Source organism: Falco biarmicus, chromosome 2, assembly GCF_023638135.1.
Source record: "Falco biarmicus isolate bFalBia1 chromosome 2, bFalBia1.pri, whole genome shotgun sequence".
In the NCBI taxonomy this organism is placed as follows: Eukaryota; Metazoa; Chordata; class Aves; order Falconiformes; family Falconidae; genus Falco; species Falco biarmicus.
This window is the reverse complement of record NC_079289.1, coordinates 114,624,815-114,650,233: the sequence shown is the minus strand read 5'-3', so window position 1 is coordinate 114,650,233 and position 25,419 is coordinate 114,624,815. Positions and strand designations below refer to the sequence as shown.

The following is a 25,419-nucleotide window of genomic DNA, read 5'->3' as shown; positions in this document are numbered from 1 at the left end:
GCGGGGAAGGGGAATTAGCCTTCCCCCGACACAGTTAAAAAAACTACAAACAAGTGCATACATGTTAAAACACTTGGAAAATGGTTTAATGATGTTTACAACAGAAATGAACTGTACAATTACAGTAAGTTTAATATATATAAAAAATTACAGCAGACAAATGCATCTACACAAAATCTACCTTTTCATTCTGATTTACTGTAATCTACACAATCTCTCAATGCCTACAGCTATCTGTAGGCAACCACTGGGAAAATAATAATAATAATAATAATTATAATAATAATTATAATAATAATAATAATAATAAAGGACATCTTTAAAGAGACAGCATTTTGCCTTCCTCCTCACCCCTAGTGTGATCAGCAAGGTTTTGAAATGTGTGGGACTCTCACATTTCAGTCTCAAGAAAAGCTTGGGTTGCGCTTGGGTACGGGTACTCCCACCTGGCCCTCCATTTCAAGTGTTCTGCTGACCTGAAGCCGATAAATGCAGTATACAAGGAAGGGCAAGAGGACAAAAAAAAAAAACCAAAAAAAAACAAACCAAAAAAACCAAAAACACTCCCAGCCAGTGTGTAAGCAGGCAGTTGCACAGAGCAGTGAAACCGTGAAGACCAAAAATTCACCTGTCTGAGAAAGGAAGCAAAAGGGGACTGCCCAGGCGGTACAGACATTCACAAACCCTCGACCCTTCGAAAACTAGCAGAGGATTCAGAAGAAAGGGCTTGTTTTTCGACTCCCGATTCTTCATACAAAGGGTTAGTTTTCAAACAAATGTGTTAAAATATTATTTTTTAAAAAAAAAAAAAAATTAAGCTACTTCCTCTTTGGCCCATCCCTTAAAAACAGTGAAAACCCCTTCACGCTGAGAAAGAACCTCAGGTCAATGGGGAAAAAAAAAGAACATGCTGTCTCTTTAAAAAGTAAGAAAGAATCCCAGTTGGGAGCGGCCGTCAGTGAAGATGCGATCCAAATTGGCGGTCTGGTGGAAATTCCACATGGAATATTATGTACAGTTTAAAAACCCTTAGTTGTTTGTTGTTTTTTTTTAATTATTTATGAACACCTAGGCAGTGAAAACTGTTATGTTAATACATACATAGACACACCCAAAACATACAAAAATACTATTATTTCAAACTACTAAGAATAGGACAAGTTCAGTTATCTCCATGCTATGACTTTAAGAGCATTACACTGAAACAAACAAGAATTTAAACGACAATTTTTTAATATCCCAGAAATATACCAAAATATACATCTAAGCTTTGGAATTACTGAGGTTAGACTAATGCAAGTGCTGGGTAATCGTACTTAATACACAAGTCTAAGGTTCTGCAGGAAAGAAATTATCTTTGGTATCTGCATCAGGCTAATAATATTAACATTTGGATTTTGCTTTGGGATAGAGCTTGTATGACCCTAGAACCAAACACCCCCCAATCAACTGAGATTAAAAAGATCCATGTAAAAAGTTCCTCCATTTGCAATCCCCCCCCCAAAAGTTAAAAAGTCACAGGCATCTACCTAGCATAAAAGGTTGAGAAATACAATGCATAGTTGCACAGTGGTGCTGCAAAAATAAAAGAAATCTAGAAAAAAGGAACTAGAGGAGAAATGAAAAGCTGCTTCTTCTTCTTTCAGGGATTTCTCACAACAGGACAGCCTCTTCCAAGCAGTGACGGGGGGAGGGGGGAAGCTCAGAAGTGCACCTCAGCGTGTATTAATCAACGTCACCCAGCCCCCAGAGGGTTAAAGCACCCAGCAGAGCAGCCAATCCTGCACCCAAGTCTTCAGCTCCTCAACCCACCTGCGAAGCCCCCCCCGGCCGCCCCCTCCCAGCGCCTGCGCCCCGGGTTTCACCCCCGAGCAGCGAGTTTCTTCCCGGGGGCATGTGGGGAGCCAGGCCCGGGGCAGTGCCCCTCGCCCGGGGGGCTGCCCCCCCCAGGGCTGGCAGCGACCCTCACCCCGGCCTGGGCCAGGCCGGCCTCACAGATGGGCTTGGTGCTGAAGACGCCCTTTGTCTTTGGTTTGTTTGTTTGTTTTGAGTTTATACAATCATTAGGAAATCTTTGGTTTTGGCTGGAAATTTTAAAAGAACAAAACAAAACAAAGAAACCGCCCCCTCCCGACTTATAGCAGCCACCGTGACCTGACAAAGCTTCTCTTTCCCATGGGGGTAGGGGAACTACATTCAAATAAAGATGGACCGGGTTAAGGATGCAGCTTCTGGCCAGGTTGGAGAGCGGGGAAGGGATAACAGGATTGTCAAATAATAAAGAAGAAAATTAAATATTTGGAGATTTCTTTGCTCTTTTTTTATTTATTTGTTCTCTTTTTTTTTTTTTTGCTTTTTTTGCCTTTTTTTTTTTATTTTTATTTTTTGGTCATGTTAAAAAGTGAGTCGCGTGTGTGCAGCACTGGGGCTGAGAGCGCCTGCGGGCCCTGGAGCTCAGCGCAGCCCCGGGGTGGGGAAAGGCAGCGTGGGTGGGCGGCCCTTTTCGGCGGAGAGTGGAGGGGAAGGGGGGTGGATATTCACAGACTAATCAAGAGGACCCCTTGTAACCAAAGGAAATAAGATACGATTGCAATTTGCCCTCACTTTGCAGTAGCTTTTCAGCAGCGACATTCAGAGGCGTTGGGGGTCCCTCCCCAGGTGGCAGGTCACGGGGTGCTATAGGCCAGAGTTCAGTGTTAAGCAGAGGAGGGAGGGCAGACTTGGCAACTCTGTAGGGTTTGGAGAAAGTTAAAGCAAGTTACTCAGTTACGAGTTAGAAATGAGGTATACGACAGCTCCTGTACCTGTGGCGGATAAACACCCCACACCTACTCACACCTAGCCTTAGATACTACCACAGAGGAAGGAAATGGAACAACACGACGGCACTGGCGGGACGAAGGAGCTACTGCCCGGGTCCTTCCCACGGGCGGCCGGCACACCAGGTGCCCCGCGGGGACCGGTGCTGCTCCAGACCTCTCCCACCGCCCGCGGGCGGCTCGGCAGCCATCCCTCCCCTCTCCCGGTCCGCGGCGGGGGCCAGGCCGGCTCCCCGGGAACCGCGCTGATCTCCAAGCCTTTCTGATCTCCAAGCCTTTCGCATCGCGCTTTCCCCTCGGACTCGCTCGGGTGAGTCACCGAGGCCGACAGACGGAGAGTGAATGGGGGAAGAACTACAGGGTTTGTCTCAACTGCCTTGTTCTCAGGACACTGTCACGGGTGCTCTCGTTCCTAGTTTCTCAAGGGGGCTGTGTGTCTCCACGACCCGCCCCCTTGGCATGCCCATTTCCAATGTCTTAGGCTTCGTTCTTGGCATAATTTCGGATTTCTATAGCACCGCAACACGCCGGCTTCGTCCACGCACAGCGTTACCACGTTCAGGGAATAGGGCTGGAGTAGCTGCTGCTACAAAACTCAGCAAAGGCAGTACGGATCCTGAAGTGGGGCCTACAACAGATAGGAGATTTTTGGGAGGAAAGGGGAAGCTAACGTGATAAATTAAATATCTTACGCTTTAAAGCTCTACCGGAGAATACTCCCCAGCAGACGGACACAGTTTTTTTAAGACAGATCAGCGTTTTGGTCTGAGCTACTTGACAATGTCCTGTTTGGTAGAGAGATGAGATAAGGCAGAGGGGGGATGTTCCAATTCTGGGGCCGAGCCTCAGCAGCTCTAAGGAACACCAAAGGGTATCATCTTCCCTCGCCTCCCACAAGCTGTTTCATTTCCTTCCTCAGATTTGTTTTCCTTAAAGCACACCTTGTTTTCCACTTCTTTTGTTCCAAGTGCTCTTTTCTTTGAGAAGTCATTTCTTCAATATCCCTATTACCTACCTATAAATCTAACTAGCTCTTTGAAAAGTCACACAATATTAATACCACTTTTACATAATGTCAGAACAACAATTCTATTAGTAAAGCTTTCAGTGAAGTTCTGCAACCCGATTGGTGTCCGGAGGAAGAGTAGCTGGACAACCCACCTCTCCCCCTTCCTCCCTCCCTTTCTTCACAAGAGCTCACCAAGTTCACGGATAAAACAACTCAGCCCAATAGCACGATACATGAACATGTACAAGGCTACTTTGGGGAGCAAAGAAAGGAGTCTTCGAGGCCCCTCCCTTACGAGAAAGACCATATGCAAAAGCTGTTGAACAGACTCTGACCTTGGACTACACTGCTTCCACATTCGAAGGAAAGAAACAGTTTTCCCTGACTGTATCCCAACATCAGCCTAAGACCTGCAGCACTGGGCAAGCCCCGCACCCCGTTCATCTCCACAGAGCCGAAGCAGCTCCGTGCGGAGGAGGTGGGGGTACCCACAGGAGATGAGGTCCTTACAGGAAGGGACACTGACCCAAAGCTCAAAAAAAAACCCCCACCCAGCTTTTCCTCTTACCCGCTCTGAGAACAGCAGAGCTGACAACTTATCAGTGCCTTTGGTTCCCTACGAGGCCGCTGGGAATTCTCCCGCCCCAGTGGAGTCGAGCTCCTTTAGAAACCCACCTCCCTCGGTCGCCACACGCAGCCAGGCGCACACGCTTGCGCACACGCTTGCGCACACATGCACTTGCACACACCCCCACGCGCTCCCCCCCGCCCCTCCCCCGCCCCAGCAGCCTGGAAGGGGAAGGAGAGGGGAGCCAGCACCCCCCAGGGCAGCACCCGCTCGCTCTTCGGCTACTCCCACCGCCGCGACACCGAGACACGCCAGGAGAACGACCCACTCCCTCGCCAGCAACCCCCCGCAGCCCCCCCACCGCTGCCGCACAGTATTCCCACCCTTTCAGGCGTCCCAGCCGGGGGTTAGGAGTAGGTTAGCTTTCACTTCTCAGTTTGGTTTTTTCTTTCATAGTTTTTGGTCTAGACAGGATTAGCATTGCTATTAGAAAAAGAAGTGTTTAAAAAGTTTTCCACCTATCATCAAGCACTACAAGCCCTACATTCAGTAACAAGACAAGGGGGATAAAAGGAACCTGTTTCACTTTTTGCTCTCCCAGATAGACTTAAGATGCGACAACCGTTCTTCTCCCTCCCCGAAGTTAAACACAACGGACCCAGTTCAGCTCTGGAGCAACTCAACTAACTGAAACGGATTTACACCACCTAGGTTGATCCTAACCCGGTACAGCCACCTTCTTTCCCCCGAGCCTCCCGGACACGCGTTGCCTCGTCTTTAGATCCCGGCGAAGGGCAAGGAAAGGCCAAGGGGCAGGGAAGCGTGCGCACACTCGGAAGGACCCTGAACAGCAACCCGATCAGTAACCTGCATGCCACCACGTGCTGTGCTGCAGATTAGACCACAGATAAACCAACCAAACAACAATCCCAAACCCAGGAGCGACAAAATGTTTCCTTTGGCAAGACAGATACAAGGAAAAAAATTCATGAGCAAACATTTTCCTTCTAACACAGTCAACCCCATTCTCTGCCCCCAACATCCACCCACCCCCACCCGACCCTATAAAGTTGTAACCTATAAACAGGATCTCAAATACATACAGCATAATCATGTTTATCAATCATAATAAACATCAGTTCAACTAAACTCTACAGCTAGAATTATCTCCACTATTTATAAAGTTTGCTTTTATCTTCTGATTTATTTTTTTTTTTTCAGTTTAAAACCAGTTCTGCGACAATGCTAAGCTATGCTGAGGTATTTTATGAAGGTGCCAGAAGCCAGCTGCTACCCACAAGTATTGTTCTCAGAGCTGTATGGTGCTACCTTGCGCTGAGGGAAGACGGGGAAGGAACACGGAGGGAGAGGGGAGGAGAGAGGGGGGGGAGGGAGGGGGCCCAGATCGTTTCCAGTCATGGACGGTTCTTAGCAGGGTGTTGCAGATGGAGCTAAAAGCAGCCCCGAGACAAAGCCCAGTAGTTGCTTGGGTCTGAGGCATTTGGTCAGAAGAGAAGTACCTGATAGGTTCTACGTGCTGACCTGACTCGTCTGCTCACCTGAAAGGTGTCTCTTCCCTTCTCCCACAGTTAAACTATTTGTAATTCCAGTGCAATCTTCCTAACACCCTTCTAACAGCATCCCACAGGGGTGAAAGCTCGGAGCGTGTAACCCCTAAGCGTGTCCTGGGAGAAGTGGCAGACAGATCCAATGAAGATAGGTAAGTCGAAAAAAAATATCAAGTTCTTTTTCCTGCGTTACTCTGCGTGCTTGTCTGTGAAGATACGCAAGTACAGGAATCGCTTCTCGTCATCGTTCCAAAAGCACTGAAACGACTTGCGCTGACTTACAGGGAACCAGGTGCTGTTCAAATCACGGAGCCAAAGACAAGAACATTTTGAGCAACTGCAAAGAGTGAGCCGATAACTTTAGGACAAAGCCTCTTCTGTCAAAACCCTTTAAAAGTGTTTTAGGGGTCTCCCCACCGGAAAGAAGGAAAAGACTCACGAGCAGCACCGGGAGTGAGATTTAGTGACTGAAAAGAGTAAAACCTCTGCAAGGGATGTGTCTTGAATTCTGTATTGCTATAGTATTTGGGGAAGGGAGGGAGAAGTAAGAGGTATTGGCTGCAAAAATATAAAGGAATTTGAGTTGGCTACGTGAGAACTGGCAATCGTAAACCCGGTGAGGGGCAGGCAGCAGGTGAGCTTACTCCTTTGGTAACACTCCACCCTAGGCAACAGGCAGGTGTACATCCTACAGGCACACCCAGGCCCCGTGGATAAACACCACTTAACCGCTTCAGGCAGAAGAGGAATAGGGAATAGTGACTCTTAGTAAAAGTTAACGTGGCAATAAATAGATCTACATTTAAAATTTCTGGTTTAAAACCAACTATCCGTGGACGTGGGACTCTTAACGACCATGGGAAGCTACGTGCCTCCCTAGGATGATCGTGCAAAGAAAATTTTTATCTAAGAAAGTACCAATTGATATTTCAGATAAATTAGATGTTGTTTTGGGTTTAGTATCTGTGATATGGTTCTGGTGTTCTGCTCCATTTGTAACACAGAAAGAGGGAATTCCTGTTTCAAAGAATGTTGCTCTGCAGGAACATGCACAGCGTTAAGGAATTAACACCGCTGTCTCCTTCAGTAACTCAACTGCAGAAATGTGTGTGAGCCAAGCTCACTGCAAGGCTTCCAGAGGTGACATTTAAACATCAGCACGAACCAAAACATTCTGTTATAGTTCCAAGAGAAATAAAAAAATAAAGACATGTTCTGTTGCTCACAGAATCGTTGGCATAGATGCACACGACGAATTTTATCTAATGTGTTTTGGTAACAGCCATTCTCTTACTGCCCCCTGAGTTAAAACCGGTTATTTCTATGCTTTTTTAAAAAAAAATAAGAATTATCCTAGAAGATTTTGGCAATATACCAAAAGATCAGAAGTACTGAATTTTTGTCTACATTTGATGTTCACTGTAAAGTATGTAAAATTAAAATAAGGGGTAGAGGCAGTGGATTGCTCTTGTTCAAACGAAAAGCTATCATACTACAACAGAACATTTGTCCTCCTACGTTAAGATCAGCAGATGGCTACTTCGCTCAGTGTTGGCATCCTCCTGATTAACCTAAAAGGTGTAAAAATCAAAAGCTGTAACTCCAAATACATCAGGAGCTATACTGTTTCCACTGAAAATCTCTTTATCTTTAAACGAACGGGCTGACAAAAATTCAAACTTGAAGCTTCTGATGTCCTAAAAAGGTCTGTAACTGGAGACTTTGGATGTAACAAGCCTGGTATCTCCTCAGCAATTTTCCGAGCGCAGGCACACCCCCCCCCTCAGAGCACCATGAGACTAACACACAGTGCACAGTAACTCAGAAACAAAGTGAATCTCCTTAAGGAGATTTAAATAGACAGATGTGACTCTTGTAAAGCAGCCCTGTCGGTGTGTACTTTCTATGAGCTGTTCATGAATCATTCTACGACTAGGGAGAGTGTGCCTTGAGGAGATCAAGTGTGCTAAAGCCAAACTAGGATACATTTTCTTAACATCAGAAAAAATTTCATCACCAGCCTACACTTCATCCTGAAGCCATCTCCTAAATTGTTCTTGACCTTCAGGGCGTATCTGTGTATCTCTTGCTTTTTGAGCTAACCGTCCTTGACTATAATGAGAGTTTTTCACCTTCTCTTTTCCTGCATATGTACTTTGGCATGGTCGTAACGATGAAAAGCAACCCATACGTCTTTAAATACAGAGACATGGAGCTCTGCAAAAGAGATGCTATCATCCTTTTCTAACACGCTGTGAAATTCCTTCTGATCATATTTACTAGGTCTGTATACAATTGTTATTGTCTCTTTTCAGATGCATCAATTTCTGCTGTCAGCACGATTATGATTTAAAAAAGAAACTTCTCCTCAATTCTACTACACCATCTCATATTCCTTTCATGCTCTGAAGAGGTAGATGTACTCTAACTAGCATATACACTCTAACTGGGCAGATGTACACCCATTGCCAATCTGATTTCTGTCTTTCACCTAGCCACTGGAGGCAGCCAGCACCGGTGACACCAAACACTGCTAGGGATGACGAGCAGGGCTCCAGGAGCGACAGTCGGTCATTGGGATGTTTTAGGACAGTGAATCAGAGCACACTGCTGATGGATGCCATGGGATATGTGCTGTTTGGGTATTCTGTCAGCTTCTGCCAGGAAAACCAAGCCCTTTCTGGATATGTGGCTACTCTTGAGTTTCCAGTTTCTCTCAGAAAAAGACTTGCTAAGAAAATCCCTGGAACCTGGGCCCCAGAGAGGGTGATGGGGTAGAGAGGAGGAGGGTAAGGGGGTATAAGGTGCTCACACCAAAGCCATGTGACCAATGCAAAGGTAGTCAGGAAAAAAAGCAGATTTTTATAATAAATAAACCATCCAAGCTGCATTAGTGTTCCAGATATGTACTCAACAAGACCCTCTCCCAACCACAAACCAGCAAGAATGGGACATGAAAACTCATTCAGACAGCTAATGGCACAGTCTCTTTGAACTGAAGAGAGGATTTTCCGCTGATTTAAGGCCCACCTTTCTTTGTGTTTCCTAGATATATGCAAGGACTATGCCCCCCCCACCCCACCACAAAACCCTTAGGGGGTAGTGGACACATCGGAGAAAAGACCGGTAGTATCCCCCTCCCCTTTAACATAAAAAGCTTCCGGATAAACCGTATTTTTGCACAGGCGTGAAAGTAAGCAGGAACTTTCAGAGTCAGGAATGAGCATTATAGCTGCAGGTTTTCCCCATCCTCTTACTTCACTGAACGCAAGTCCCAGGGACTTGCATTCCTTTGGTAGACTCCTTCGCAGTCCACGCTGTGGCCTCCAGACCTACACAGCGTGTACTGGCATCTCCTGTTCCACTTTTTCCCTACCTCCCTGAAGCTCACCCAGTTATACCTTTCGCTGCTCTGAAGCTATTACTGCCAGCCATTTCCACTCCTGCAGTATTATTCACGGCCCTAAAAGCCTCCTGCACAGCCTGAAGCCATAGAGACACATCAAAAATACCTGGATTTATCCATACAGGTGGGATGGGGGTGGGACCTGTTGGATTAACAATCCCCTGACATTGCCATTCTATTTACACATCAAATAAAAGAAAACAAATTAAAATCAAGTTAAGAGTCTGCCCCAAGGATAACACAAATCATCAACCAAAGGAAAAAAAAAAAAAAAGATTAAAAAACAAGCAGCAACGTTTATATAAAATTAATAAAAACAAAAGACAAATGAAAAAGAAATTGTCAGTAGCATCTATCGCCTCTCTGCATCTGAACTGCACTTATACAAACTAGTCCATTAGTACAGCAGCTTGCTAGAAATTGACTTTGGTTCAAGCTTAGTTTTAAAAAAATAAAACATAAAAAAAATCAAAAACACATTAGAAACGGTGGACGGACATTTGTTAGTTTCCCTGCTTGCAGTTCACTAGTTTTGAAGTTTTAGGGATAATCGGTTTAAATACTCAGTAAAACAGGAAGGTGGAGAGTTAAGAGATGAACAGAGCAAAAACACGGCGTTGGGGGGGAGAGATAAGGGGTTCTGCCACTTGAGTGCAAATGCAAATCCCACATGCTCAGGTCACAAACCAAAGCACATGCAGAGTTTAAAGTTGCTGCCTTCTGGACCTTGGATGAGAAGCTCCAGGGTCCCCCTGAATCATCAACAAAATGAACATAGCTGCATCAGCTCATTATTTTAGGACACTCCGGTGACAAAAGAAAAGGGGGCGGGGGGAAAGGGACTCTTCTAATACCCTCGCTAGCTAAAAGTAATTTAGTTTTATACACATGGCAGAAACCTCTAAATCCATCAGGAATCGAAAGTTCAGAGTGAACTGCATTGCAGTGATCCAGTCTTCTTAAAAATCTTTTTTTTTTTTTTTTTTTTTTTGGTTCAGATACTAGATTGTATATTTCAGAATATACAGATCTAACTTCTGTACAGTTCGTTACTCTTCCTCATCCACGTAAATATCCTTTGCTACATGGATCAGAATCAACCTTGAAAAGACAGTTACAGTGGCAGGCAAGCCCTGACGCTCTGGTCAGAGATGCTTATTGCCGTTTTTCCGTAGTTAGCAGCATCACAGCTCAGAAACTACATGAGATCACCCAGGCATGTGCAAAGCCCCAGAGCCAGCTCTATTGTGTTGGCATAAACGGTGGTAACTTCTGCTCTCGTAGCGCTGGCTTCTCTGTTTTGTAGCCAGAAGCACTCTTTTACTAGAATGTTTTTCTACATACAGCGCTGGAAGCATCAAAATTAATAAAGGCAAGGGAATATTGCTACGAACAGGGAGAATATGACCTTCCGAAATTCTGTACCAATTCACCTGGCGAAAATCTAGGGCGGTAAATGCCGCTTTACATACTGCCAATTAGCTTGGGTAACTTGACATTTTTGAAACATTGGTGTATGCTCTTAACAGCAAAATCAAATCAACAGAACAGAAGAGCCAGCGGTATGTCACACAAGCTAGACTCGGGAGGTCGAATCCCACTCTCTGAAGTAAAAAGGAACCATGCACAGAAAGCTAAGAGCAGAATTTGGCCATTTTGTCTAAATAATTGAGAGAAGGAGAACTGCAGTTCCGAACTAATTCCTACCTCTGCTTAAAAAGCACAGACCAGCCTGGAAGTTTGCACACAATGATCTCTACCTGCTACGCTGAGCTTCCTGCACAAATGATGAACATAAATTCTTCTGACCCTTACAAGTAACCGTCAGACAAATTCAAGGATGAGGAAACCATTCAGAACGTTCCCAGAAGATAAGGACAGAAAGTCTATTTGTGCTCCATTCTTCCTTCTCCACCCTCCCGCCCTCCCCCCATGGTGTGGGAGCTCGCTGAAAATAATCCAGGAGCAAAAGACAAACGCGTCCAAACTATATATATAAAAATAATAATAATAATCATCATCATCATAATAATAGAGATACACCAGTAATACAGGCCTGCCTAAATTGTACCAGTTAAGAAAGGAACCCCCAACACGATTGATACGATTATAAACACCTTGTATGACATAATGGCCTGTACAACAGACCTATAAAATGATAATTAAAAAAGAAAGATATTTAGACCAGAAAGAAACAAGAAATCCCCTTCCTATGTTTGAGGAGTTGATAACCCACCTTAACTTGTCATTGTGACTGCTGGAAATGATAAGTAGTCCTTTCACTTTTTTTGTGGTTTTTTTTTGTGGTTTTTTTTGTGTTTTTTTTTTTTTGTTTGTTTTTTGTTTTTTTTTACATTTTTGGTTAGAAAGTTCTCCGATCCATGAAGCGATCCTGAAAAGACAGTGTTTATTATAAAATTAGGCAAATGTCTGTCCCAGCTTTAAATCCTTCCTGTTTTGCTTTTGTTTTTTATCTTTTTCCTTCTCTCCCTTGTCCCCAGCAACACGGTGAGAGGATGCCCATCATTTTCAGTTTATAAACCCCGCTGGCAGCCAGTCCCACCGCACAGTGAAACAGGCTGCTGGCAGCACAGCTCAGCCCGGCTTACTGTGCCTTGGAGGCAGTAGTGGTGGTGGACGTGGCCCCGCTTGCAGAGGCCACCGTGAGGAGAGAGTTCTGGATGGGCTCGGCTGAGGTGGAGGTGGCGTGAAGGCTGGCGACTGGTCCAGAGGCCCCTGCGGAGGCTGCAGCTGCAGAGACCAGGCTAACCGGGTTGCTGGTGAGCAGAGAAAGGTTCTGAGGGTTCAGGAACAGAGGGGCAGTTACGATGTTAGGAGTACCTCCAGCATTGGCAAACACCAAGTTTCCAGTTGCATCCAGTGATGTTATTGGAAGAGAGCCACCAGATGCAAGAGCTAAAAAGGGAAAGGCGAGCAAGGGAGGAGATAACATCAGCAGTAAGCAACAATGCAAAAAGTGCCTAAAAGCAGCCGGTCTCTGCGTTTTCCTTTCTCTGACAGGCGTGCTCTCTGCACCACTAACGCCAGCCAACTCACTGGAGGTTGTTCTTTAAGAAACACAAGTCTTTATGAAGAGCAGACAAGACCTTGCAGATACTAAAATGCCTCTGTCGTCTGTCTGCTCCTAAAATAATTCCATCGCGCCTTTTTTTCAGATCTCTTCAGCGCAAGTCTATGCTTTCTGCCACAGAAAACCTGTATATTCAGGCAACCTGTACTGGAAAGGGTCGAGGTGAGCGTGCACGTGAAATGACAGCTATGACAAGACGAAGAAGGTCATGTAACCTTGAGTGTGGCGTTTTAAATGTTGACATATAACCACTGTTACTCTCACCTGTCTACAGGGTTCAGTCTGCCTTAGATTATGATCTCCTAAATTTATCTGTGACACTTTGCAAAATGGGTTTTTTCTACTGTGGAAACAAGATTTGCTAAGCTAGTTAAGAAGGTATTTGAATACACAGGTTAGCTAGCTCTTTAGGCACTTGCATCACCTGGTTTTTACGGATGAGAAACTACAAACTGAGAACAACTGCTAAAGTCAGTGGAAACTTCTGGGTGCGCAGCACTTCCGAAATAGATCTCTACTCTTCTGAATAAGGATTTATGGATTTGAAGTTCTACATTAGGATTTTAGGAGGTAGGTTGTTTGTCGTGGGTTGCTTGCTCAGAACTGCCCTCCTAAGAGACCTCAAAAGAGCAGAACTCTGCTCAAGCTTATGCTAGAAGAGCTATAAAAAGCAAATCTCTAACCTGCTGGAGATACATGCCAATGGGGGAAGATAATAAAATAAATTCCAGATCACATGCAATATCTTAAATGCCTCCCGTAAATCGCTACAAGATCATACACAATTCTAATCCCCTTTGTGAAGTTGTACCGGCTCTTATCTCTGCGATACATAAAATGTATTTGCACATTTAAATTTTGTAAAACCTCTACTCCTATATCATTTATATCCCATACCAAGGAATCAGTGTTCTTTTTTGCTAGAGAAAAACAAAGCACGTAAACTGAAGTTGTATGACAGACGTGCATTAAAAGCAACACTACTGACCTTGAATAGTTGCCAGTGTACTGTTGCTCATCAGGGCTGGGCTGAGAGCACCACCTAATGTCCCTGGATTGAGACTGAGTAAGGCACCTCTGTAGGAAGCAAGATCGTGGGAAGAAGAAACAAAGACAAAAGAAAGCAGTGTTACTTGTAAAGGAAAGGTTGTCACTGTTCAGAAGTACACCATCATATTTAAAAAAAATAAAAGGGGGGGGGGTAGGAAAGAGCAGAGATTAAAGACTAATTTTAATTTTAGTTTAGTTTAGTTTTTCCTTCATGATGCCTTGAGTAGACATTGCTATGCAGTTAGCAACGTGCCTGAAGTACAGGCACTGTAAATACACGACTTGCATTGATTGTGCTGTAAAATATTACTGTAAGGTATTTTGAGGAAACTGCCACTGGTTAAAGAGCTATCATCATATCCCAAATTCAGGTAAGAAAGATGTAAATCAAGAGGAATTGAAGAAACAAAGAGTAATCTCTCAAAGCAACATTTTTTAAAACCAAAACTTCAACAATACATCATCATGCACCTTTTACAGCTTCTTGCTCATGATGGAGAAATGAATACAGAGGTGTGAAGTGGGTCTAGGCTAGCTCTCCACTTTACAATTAGTAGAACAGATTCTATGATTCACTGGTAAGTTGCAGCTCTTAAGTCAAGCTCTGCAGTGGGATGGATGATTTATCAAATGACAACATTGCTGCAACACAGCTTTTTCATCTGTAAAATGAAAACAGTATTTGTGTACATTGATAGGAATGGCCAATTACCATCTACAAGTAAACCTTCAGAATTTGAGATAAATGACACTAGAACCACCAAGTGAGCTACCAGAAAATAGTGATACATAAAAGCAATTTATCCCAAGAATTCTCCTTCCCTCTCCTGTCATCTCACCTAAAAGGGTGTGAAAAATTCATTCTTACCCAGCTGCAAACTGCGAGGATGCCATCAAGCCTGGGTTTAGTCCTGCTGCAGCAGCCATGGCAGCAAGACTTGCATTTGCAGGCAACTGTGCAGCTCCTTGTAACGCGGCTGCTGCCGCTGTTTGCAACCCTGATGCCGTTACCATCACCTGGCTGGTCCCAAGGGGGGAGGACAAGGGTGTGGAGGTTGTCTGTGTTGTGCTGGTCTCACTGGCACTGGACGCCTCTGAAGTGGAGGCTGAGGCAGAAGGGGAAGGACTCAGGGAGGGTGATGTCACTGCTGAAGAAGCTGGAGGTGCTGTTGAAATCACTGTTGCTGTGTTGTTGGAGGTGGTTTCTGTTGTGCCTAGAAGGTTGATTCTTGTTAGACCAGTACAAAGCACAGATACGACTGAACAGAAACCACTACCCACCTGAACTCAACTGCACATCCAACTGACAGGGAGACAAACACACATTTCTGTAGGACCAAGAAGCAGCAAGAGTCCAAATGAGAAGCTCAGACTACTATGAAATGACACTTCCCACCAGGAGGCTGAGGAGCTCTAGAAGCTAGCAATGGAATATAGCGTATTTCATTTCAGCATCACCTCTGAATTTATCTCCAGAGAAGTCAACTGAATGGTCATAGAGACTGAGGCTTCCTAATGGAGTAACAAGGAACAATGACAAGAGTGTCCTGGGATACCAGCGACCAAGCCTGAATGACCTTTTGAAAAGTCTTAAAAGGGGAAAATGGTAGAGGTGAATGCGGGGGCACGAGAAATCAGCTCTTACCTGTGACAGACAGACTAGTTACAGCAGGACTGGTCAGAGGGAGCACAGGATTGACAGTCAGGGTTGTAGCTGCATTGCTAGTCACAAGGCTTGCTGTGGTTGCCACCTGCAGGTCACAAAAGAATACAGCTGCTCAAAGACAAAGAGTGGGCTACCAGACTTGGATTTCTGCCCATCCTCAGCCGAGGATGTTATCATGGAAAATACTGCATACGAACTAACTTTTTTTGTTAAGTCCGTCAATTTATCATTCCCTGGACCAACCACAGTACCTCCTCTAATATAATATAAACAGTATCTCTGTTCTGAATCATCCGTATTTGAAGGGAGATATATCCATTACATCCATACTGCCTCAGGACTGCAAGTTAGCCCTCCCTCCCTCTCTGCCTCCCCCCAAAGACAGCACCTTGTTTTAATAGTCACTCTTGCCGAAAGAGTTACAAAACATATTATTTCTGCATGGCTTTTCTTCTTCTTTAAACACCTTTTCAGCTCCAAATCTCTTTCTCCGATTCAACTATTTACATGCCCCAGCACTACCAAAGGTATTTAAGGTAATGTGTTTACATGGATAAAGAGAATAACATTTCACTTTTATTCAACAAAACTATAAGCTCTACTCTGATAAGTTGCCTTGTGCCAAAGGAAGGATCTCTGAATTTTAAAACATTCAAATGACATTAGCTAATTTTACTTGTGGGCAGCTTATGACAAGGAAGCTACAATAAACTGCAGACATTACAGATAAAAAACACCGAAGATTTAAGACTGGAGGAACTAGCTTATGAGGAGAAATGAAATATAAGGTTAGAAAGGACTTTTTATGGACAAGAAATGGTGTCCAACAGTAATATTTGAAGGCTGTTATACATCAATGAGAGAAATGAATCCTTTAGAATTGCCCAAGAGAACATAGCCAAGGATATAGGCTACAACCTTCCTCCTTTCCCCTCTCTTACCTTAAGTTTATTATCAGAGAAATCTCTCTCATGCTGCTTATCCTCTTATAGGAAGTCAAATGCTTCATGCATTTTAAACAAGACTGGGGCAACTGGGACAGATCTAAAAGCTTTCTGCCCATCTCAAATTGCGTATGAAAGGAGAGCCAGATACATAGTACGCTTCCCACTCATGCAGCCCAGACATCCTATCTGTCATCTGTCCACCGAACAGTTAAGGCCAAGGTCACAATCCGTATTTCAGGACAGTGAATGACCTAGAATACATACAGCTAACCCCGTGGCGGCAATGACTGACTTCAGCCAGCGCAGAAGCAGGCTGCCATCGAAAGGAGCATTCCCCTCCAACCCTCCTTCAGAGCCCTAGCACTGGCGCAGTCACACTGGTTAGCTCGCCAGACTGAAAATTCATCGCTGCTCTTCATAGGGTTAATTTGCACCCAAACTAGTAAACTAAGCCCAGCCGTGCTATGGCCACCTCATCTCCAGAGCTGACACAAGGATCCAACAAAGCACGCAGCCAGGGAAGGAAGGCTGGGGGCAGCTGGGCTGGAACATCCATTTGAGGGGTTGCATGGTCTTAAGAGAAGCTTTCAATGAGTGAAAATGCTTAGTGAAACTGAAAAATGGGAGACTGTGGTTAACACCTTGATTTCTTACATACAATGGCTGGGAAAATTTAAATAAAATTTAAATAGAAGGGAAATTTACATAGGAAAGCTTTGTTAAGTTGCAGTCTGAGTAAACTTGCCTGGTTACTAAAACACACCATCATAAATCTCACTATGTTCTGCTTCGGTAGCAAGCCATGTAACCGTGCTTCCCAATTGTGAAAGAAAAAAAAAAAAAAAAAGGAAAAGGAAAAAAAAAAAAGAAAAAAAAAAAAGAAAATAAGTACATTTAACAGATCCCTTCCCCTGAAACAAAAGGTTGCATGCACACATCCTGAGACAAGGATGAGGGGGAAGAATGACACATCACCAAAATTAATGGTTTAATGAAATACTGGAAGATATTAGCTACTAGTGATGAGGGTGGAATAAATACTACAAAAGGACAGCTACAGGCTACATAAATTCCACCACATCCCTATAAGCATAGCTACTATGAAATCTAATAGCTGCTGTTTCTATTTATGAAAACAGACCTCCATGGACATTGGTAGCAAAGGAGCTGAAGGAACCTTGATGCATATGTTTTGTTACTCTTATTTTCATGAAGTTTCTGTTTACCTGAGGCAAATACAAGTGTGGGAAATTAATTACATGAGTAATTAGCTTAATTGTTCCTTTGTTCCAAGCCTTTTTTTTTTTTTTTTTATATATATAAATCATTCCTGACTAAAAATGACAACAACGGTATCATCGGATTTGTGTAACTGAAGTCTCCAACTGATACGTTTTACTGCTGCTCATCTACTTATCGGAGCAGCTAAAGTAAGAGGAGAGGGGTAGAGCTGTTATGCATTTTTTTATTACACTTATTTTACGAAAAATGTCTGGGCAAGAGAGGAAGTCCAGATATGAACGTTACTCTTTGGAATATGTTCAAAGCAATTAACCCCACCTGCAAATTTGCTAGTCAGAACATTTCCTCATGAGCTGACTAAATCAAGCACCCAAACTGAAGGCCCAGCTAGTGCCTGATTTGTAAGCAATCTCTCTCAGGCCGTCTGCAGGTAGGGTATTTAAGGTGCCAGTAAAATACAGATTTGTGAGAACAGGTCTGCTGTACAAAGAAGGCGGATAGCATGTGCAATTTCCACACTGAGCACCGCAGAACTCTCTCTTCCAGTGATCTCTGCCAACACAGTTTCTTGATTCTTACCAGTGAGGTTGGACAAGGGAAAATTGCTTTGATGGGCGAGCTGCTGGTTCCACCACTGCTGGGTGGGTTGATCCTTTTCTCCTTCTGGCGCCGGTTACAGAACCAAACGCGGATCACCTCCTTCTCCATGTTTAGCTGGTCAGCTATCATGGTGATCTCATCCGAGGTAGGCTTTTGGTTCTGAGAAAAGGAAACGGTACTTGAAGAGCTGTGAAACTACCTTCTGAAGTTTTATATTATAGCTTCTTCTTCAGCAGGCAGACATCTGGATGGGCCATTTATATCAAGAATCTTGTCAGTGGTACACTAGACAGTTATTTTTGTATAATATATATAGAGACAGTATATAATTGATACTTCTGCCCTCCACCTTGTTAGTTACAGGAACGTTTCTACCAATAGTAAGCTGTGTTCCTCAGATGGGTGATGAAGACTAAGCTCACATGCTTCTTTTTGAGAGACGGGATCTGACTTGTGAGTTAATCCTTCAAGAAATTCCCCACCTTGATAAGGAAATCCTTCTATCAGCATCTCGCAAAAAGAAACGGGAGAGATTAACTCTAGCAGTAGCCAAACGAACCCCAAATTGTCTAGACCTGTAATGAAAGACAGGTAGATGGAATGAGCTACTTACAGAGGCTATCTGCCCATACAGCTGCACAAAGTGCCTAACAACAGTAACATGAGGCCAGCTAAAAACCTCACATTATGTATGTTTTACTGTCACTCCATTTATACATCCTCACCAGGTGTAATCGTTTTTTCTTCTTTCTGATGTGCAGAATACCAAGCTTAGATCTACGGCTCAGTATCTCGGAATTCGAATCACAAAGTCAGCAAACTGCAAGAATCAATGAGTGGTTTTGAGGGCTTTTTTTAAGTGATGTTGGCACAGCCTTTGTATTCACCTTATTTAGTACAAGCATTTTCCTAAATAGCACAATAATGGGTTCACTCCAACAGATAGGACTGTTGAAGCCAAGTTTCTTCCTTTCTTTATAGGCTGAGCAAAGCAACAGGATCACTGACCTCCAGGAAACTCTTCTCTAAGGCCACACGTATGTTGGTCTCTATGCTGGTGCGTTTCTTCCTCCTGCGGTTCAAGCCTTCAATCCCCAGCCCTGGAGAATTCAGGGCACTTGGGCTGGAGAGAGTTGAATCAGATGAGAGGTTTTCTGAAAAAAGAGAGCAACATAAATCAGGAGATTTTATTTGAATGCTGTGCAGTCTAAATGCAAGTGTTCTTCACCTGTGCAAGGCACGTTAAAACCCACTCTGTATCTATTTCAGATACGTGGAGATTTCTGGATCACATGCATTAATCATTATACTTGTAAATTACAGCATATACTTGAAACTTAAAAGCTACAAGCCCAGAGGGCATGCTCTGCTCCTGTATGCTACCACAGGATCCCTGTTGTAACACCTACACAAAGTTTGTCTCCCTTATCTCATTCCACCCGACACTTATTCACTGCAAGTCACAAGTTTAAGCAAAAAAGCAGTAACTGATATCCGTGAGCCACAGTTGCAAGTCGCAGGCAATTATGGAAAAATCTGAGCAGCCTGAGATTTCTTTTACCCACTCTGCAATACACTGGAGGAAGTTCACAGCCAGCTTCACAGCGTTCGACCTCTTTGGCGATCTTAGCAGACATCCAGTGCTGTGCAGTTCTACTGAACAGCCCACACGTAGTTTCGCTAGGTCTCTAGCTGTCAACCCCTAATCCTGTCTTTTGGGCTCCACAGAAGAGCAAAGAGAGAACACACTCGAACCCACTTTGTAGAAGAAAGTACAAAATAACCAACTGGCAGATTCCAGCAGGGAATTTAAACAAAATGATTAATTGTGGCTGGAGATCCCTCACCGCGCTGGCATTTGTGGGTGATAAGCAGGTGTCAAAGTTCACACTGCCTCAGATCATTCTGGTAGGCTCAAATGAGCAAGTACATTCAGTTCAGTATTTCCTAGAGGTTTCTTTCCCCAGTAATGGCACTCCTAAATGTGCTGAAAGCCCTCTCCATCCTGAAAACCCCACAGAACAAGCCGAGTTCTGTAGCAATAAATTCTCCCACACTCCACGTAATAATGGATCACCGGTATGCTTCTGCCTCCTTTTACCTAAAATTAGCCTTTACAGTCATCTGAACCTTTCGTGCAAAGATTTCCATGAAACTGAATCAGTGCCAAGGACAATGGTTCCCAGCTTCCAGGCTGTGAAGGACCCTGATGCTGTATACAGTCCTTAACTTTACAGATCCAAGTATTCAGGCTAGCAGGAAAAGCAAACCATGACATTCCTGGCACCACTGGACTCTTCCAGTGTTGCTGGAAGGTTTGGGGACCACTGACCTGGGGACTAGAGCACTCAGTGTGAAGATCTTTATGTTTTCTATGACAGATATAGATCTAAAGATAAATCCTGTCAACACAACAGAACGATACTTCCCTGTTTCAATGCAGGACAAATTTTCAACACTGCATCCAATTACTTTCAAAATTTCAGAGAATAATGTAGGTGCCAGCAGAAAGCTCTCTTCATTTTGGTATAAATAGGAAGGCACACATTGTCCCTGCCATCTGTTTAGCAGATCCATCAGTTTTATACTATGTACAGTTGTATACTTGGAAGAAAAAACTGGCTGACAGCAGTCTTCAAAACACTTTCTATCCTAACACCTAGCACCATCATCCACGCTCCTTTTGCTGGTGGGGAGAAAAAAAAAAGAAAAAAAAAAAAAAGAACGAACACTGGCAACACTGGCATCATGAATAGCTTATAACCCAGGAAAAAATAATTCTGGAAGGAAAAAGCAAAACCTAACCCACAAAAAACTCTTCCTATGGGGAGAAAGAAAGTGTTTACATGGACCCTTGGAGACAGATGAAAAGAGCGCACATAGGGGTGTGGGAAGAGATGAATGCAATAAGCTCTGCTTACTGAAACAACAAACCATGCAACCCTCTCTACTACACATCTGAAAAAGAAAGCTAGAGGAGGATTAGAAGTTATATGCATTAACATACATGAAAGGGGAAAACCGTGACACGTATTATACCTCACTCCATGCAATTATTCAGCTGGCTGCAGAACACAATTCTGAAAGTTCATATTGGAACGGTTTCGGATGCATACAGGCACATGAAAAGGGAAGTCGGGACCCTTGCTCCTACACCCTTCTTTGTCCCATGGACAGTTACAAAGATTGGTGGCTTCATAAAACCGTAAGGGCACAAACGAAGCAGTTTTTCAGGGTTTTTCACAATCCTACTGATTTTGATAGGCTGGTGAAGAAATACACAACTCAATTCACCTGCATCATTGAGCCACTTTTCCAGAAGCGGCTTTAACTTGCACATGTTCTTAAAGCTGAGGTTCAAGGCTTCAAAGCGAGAGATGGTAGTTTGGCTGAAGTCATTTCCATAGAGTTTGCCCATAGCGAGCCCAACATCACCCTGGACAAAGAAAGAGAAAAAATTCACTAACATAGGCACTTCCAAAGCAAGGAATCCTGTCATATTCTTGTGTTCTCTTAGTGACTACGCTGCTGCCCGGGATTTCAGTTTCACAGAAACTTGCTCAGCACTACCCAGGTTCATGCTAAAGCAAATAATCATAAAGAAATGTCAAACCTCAGTCAGTTTAACCATGTAACTCTTTTCCAGAAAATCCTTGATGCTTTGTCTTCTTAGCATTATCAGTGAGCAGAACATTCCACTGAGTATTAACTTTTTTCTTAGTTCTTTAAAATACATAAAAGCCAAGCTCTTTTTAGGAGCAGGTTTAAGTATCTGCATACTTCACACCAATGAAGAAAAAGTTCAAATAAGCAGAAATGCAGTGAATTAATGTTTTCGAATTAGTAGAAAAGACTTGAAAATATGTCTGCAAACATGTATTACATTTAAATAGGTGCAGAAATATTCTTATCCGAACTTCCAGTATCTGAGATATTGACACTTCCAGTATCAATAGCTGAGGTTCCAACCAAACTTCTCCCCACAGGCACACATTTCAAAGCAGACAAGAACTTGAACCATTTCAAATAATGATTAACTGTAGTCTTCCCTACCCTTACCCATCTGCCAAAAAGCGATCCAGGATATTTACAGACAGATGATCATCTCTTTACATCTGTTACTGCTTTTTAAAAGTCAGTTTTAGCTAGCTATCAGACACTCTGCTTATCCTAATATGTATGTGTGTATATCTATATATATACACACATCTATGTAGTTTACACTTGGAAAGTCTTGTAAAAAAAAAAAAAAAAACCAAACCAAAAAAACCCAAATCCATTCTTGACTGTGGCCCTTAAAAACACCATAATGTTTTCTTGTTTTGTTTTAAAGCTGAAAGGTCCTGCACTTCGTAAAAATTTAATTATTTTCAAGTATGCTATTTGGTCTAAAGTAGTTTAATTTAGATCTTTACTTTTTTAACACAAAGAAGTACGAGAAGTCTAGAAGAAGAGCCTGAAAAGCTTGAGATAGTTAGTGGTGTTTAATTGCAAATGGGTTAGTTGGACTGTGTGTAAAGCTTGCTTTCTTTCTGTTCAGGTCAGAATCACAACCACAGCTTGATACAAATATACTAATAGCATGCAGAGTGGCCATATACAAGCAAGGAAGAAAACAACCTTTGGTAAGCTTAGTAAATTGTGCAGGTTGCATAAAAAAAACATTTTCCTTCCCAGAACAGGACCAGAACAATTGGTTTGTACACCCTTCAATCAGAGGAAACGTGGGAACTCACATTTATACCTCTACCCATATGCCAGGATTCCATGCATTTTAAAACTCATAAATCATTCCAAGAGAAGTAACACGGATGCTCTGCTGGGTTTATGAAGGAGAAAAACTGGCTATGTAAACCATATTTGAAATAAGTTGATTTATGTCTCGGCAGGAAAGAGTTATGAAATTTGCTCCAGTTCCTCGACTAAATTTAATTCTGGTATTTATGTTGTTCTTATGAACGTTTGCCATCTGATTTAAAATAAATAGTTAACCATTTCTTTGTCAATAGTTTTTCAATGCCAAAAGGTGGCAGCATTTCAGCTGCAGGCAAAGGAATTTACGTACTGGGATGAGAATTTTATATATTGGGATGGGCCACTGAAAGGATGGATGGAACACAGGATAAAGGTACCGTATATACAGCTGAGCTACTCTGTAGGTCAAATGAAGCTCCGGTGCTGAATTGAAACTGATTATAAGGTGCATCATTGTCGTGTGTACTGGTCTGTTAAGAAGCCTGAATGGACTAGCAGAGGTAATACCTTTTACAGAATAAAAATAATGTCCAAAATGCTCGCTCACATAGCTTGAATCTGTAACAACCAATTAGCCACATACTAAAATGACACATAATGCTAAGATGCATTATGTTCGTTGCGTCTCTGTATGTCAAACACGGAGATATTTTTAAGGAAAACAATTAAACAAAAGGATTTAAATCCATCAGCCACTTTTCAGGGTGGGAGAAGAGACAAAACTGCTGAAATTCAAAACCTGTTATATTGTTCGCAAGACAGAATGTAGTAAGTGATTAGTTTGCAATGCAAACTAAATCTTACAATTATTTTTGAAAGGCAGGGCTGGCATGAGTCTGAAAAAGCTTACAGTACCACTGGAAATAAATTTCTTTTATCCTCTGAAAGGCAGTCTATTTATCCAACTATAGGAAACCAGAGTAATAGGGGTCTCTTAATTATTATCCAATTACGCAATTAGGCAGAAGTTATTAGAACTGCCTAATTATACACATACAAACTCAGAGTGGCACAGGAATGATCAAATGCAATTTTATCATTTTCTCAAGATTCCTCTTTTTAAAGCTCAAAAGCAAATGCTGAAACATAAGCCTGAGCAGTTGCGTTCATTTTTCCTCACCGTGAAAATTCACAACAGGATCAATGAAGAAGGGTTAACCCATAACTTAAAAAGTCTAGTTGAGCCTTTACGATCATCTCACAGCAGGGCAGATTAAACATAATAACTAAAGATCTACATGAACCTCCTCACTCAGGCTATAGGGAAGCTATTGTGTTTTACCCTGCTCTGTTCTGCATTACTCTAGCTTTTGTGTGTGTCCATCACCTGTATTTCTGTGCCTCCCTCTAGTGGAAATAAGGGAGGGAAGGAGGCACACATGCCAGCAAAATGCACTTAATTTTACTAAGAACATTCTGTTCTTCAGTTATAATTAAGATGCTGCCAGGAACTTTCATTATGCACTCTGATTTTTCAAACATGTAAGACTTTGCCAGAAAAATAAATCTGACTTCAGCACACACTTAACAGAGTAGGTTTACTTATTCCTGGGGGGAGGAAGGGAGAACAAATCACATATGTTGGATTGACTGCTCTCAGCTCAGACTTTTACATGCCTACTTTGATTTCTGCATGCCATTTCTTCTAGCAAAAACACGCCTGTGCTTACCACCGATTCCTGCCAAAATTAATTGTTTACCTGGACAGATGTTTTAATTTTGCAGGGAAAAAAAATCTTTTTTATATTAATAAGAAAGGACTCTTGAATCCAAGCAGCATTTTCCTTCAACAGAATAATGGAACATATAAATGCACTTTGTACTTTTAATTGTACTCGTCATTCAACCATTTTCACTATGTTAAAGATTACTTTTCTTCGGCTCTATGGGTATTTTTGAGCTTTTAAGCAAGCCAAAACAAACCACAACTCCAGTTCACCTCTGCAAGGAGAGAGCTTCAAAGATGACAGTCCTTTCAGGTTTTGTTTAGGAACCTTAGCAAAAGCATTAAGTACAGAAATCATTGATGTTTAATAGGAAAATACATTTGAGAGATAAAACCCCTTTGACATCCAAAGCAACTCCGCAGCTGTGAGATATTTTTTAAACACACAGAGCAGTTAATTGTGCTGTATGATTTTCGGAACTTTGTACTTCTGAAGGCAGCTTTAAAGTGCTTTGTCCCATTCACTTTACATCCTATAGAATGAACAGTGCACATGCAATGACATCTGGAGCTGGTAAATGCACGTACCTGCTGGGAAAATGGCTATGCTTTAAAACCAACAGGGAAGTAAGACGGATGTATGGCTTTTTCTGTCATTTCTTAGAAATCCCCTACATAAAGGCCAGAGCATAACCCTATTTAAGAAGGTTCTCCTAGGAAAAGGTGGAATTGTAGTCTCCCCTCCAGACTTAAAAGATGAGACCTCAGATTCCACACTGGCAGGCACTATGGTACGCAGTCTCACCTGAGTGAATCCAAGTTTGATCCGTCTTTGTTTGAAAGTCTTGGCAAACTGCTCAAGCTCCTCAAGGTCACTGGGCTCCTCCAAGCTGGGAGTGTCAATTCGCTTTGGTGTTGACTGGCTCTGTGGAAGTGGCTGAATGGGGGTCGCTGCTATTGTGCGTGTTGGGGTTGCTGGCTATTAAGATAGCAAGGAAAAGATGAAAAATCAGACTTAAAAGAATAATGAGC

General features: G+C 42.9%; 1 protein-coding gene across 12 annotated transcripts in view; it reads right to left on the bottom strand.

The window, feature by feature from the left end:
• The window catches only part of POU2F1 (POU class 2 homeobox 1), a 123,034-nt gene that overhangs the window by 1,058 nt on the left and 96,557 nt on the right, over positions 1 to 25,419 (bottom strand). For 8 of the 12 annotated variants that reach the window (XM_056329327.1, XM_056329330.1, XM_056329325.1 and 5 more), the window contains 8 exons: positions 25,193 to 25,366; positions 21,261 to 21,402; positions 18,975 to 19,120; positions 17,946 to 18,125; positions 15,157 to 15,262; positions 14,380 to 14,725; positions 13,450 to 13,538; positions 59 to 12,286 (listed from right to left, as the gene is read on the bottom strand). In XM_056329327.1, coding sequence (XP_056185302.1) covers positions 11,976 to 12,286; positions 13,450 to 13,538; positions 14,380 to 14,725; positions 15,157 to 15,262; positions 17,946 to 18,125; positions 18,975 to 19,120; positions 21,261 to 21,402; positions 25,193 to 25,366 — 1,494 coding nt within the window. In that variant the 3' untranslated portion in view covers positions 59 to 11,975. Of the gene's footprint in view, positions 1 to 58; positions 12,287 to 13,449; positions 13,539 to 13,982; positions 14,174 to 14,379; positions 14,726 to 15,156; positions 15,263 to 17,945; positions 18,126 to 18,974; positions 19,121 to 21,260; positions 21,403 to 25,192; positions 25,367 to 25,419 lie in introns of those variants that run through there. The other 4 variants (XR_008820331.1, XR_008820332.1, XR_008820333.1 and 1 more) reach the window with 4 other exon arrangements.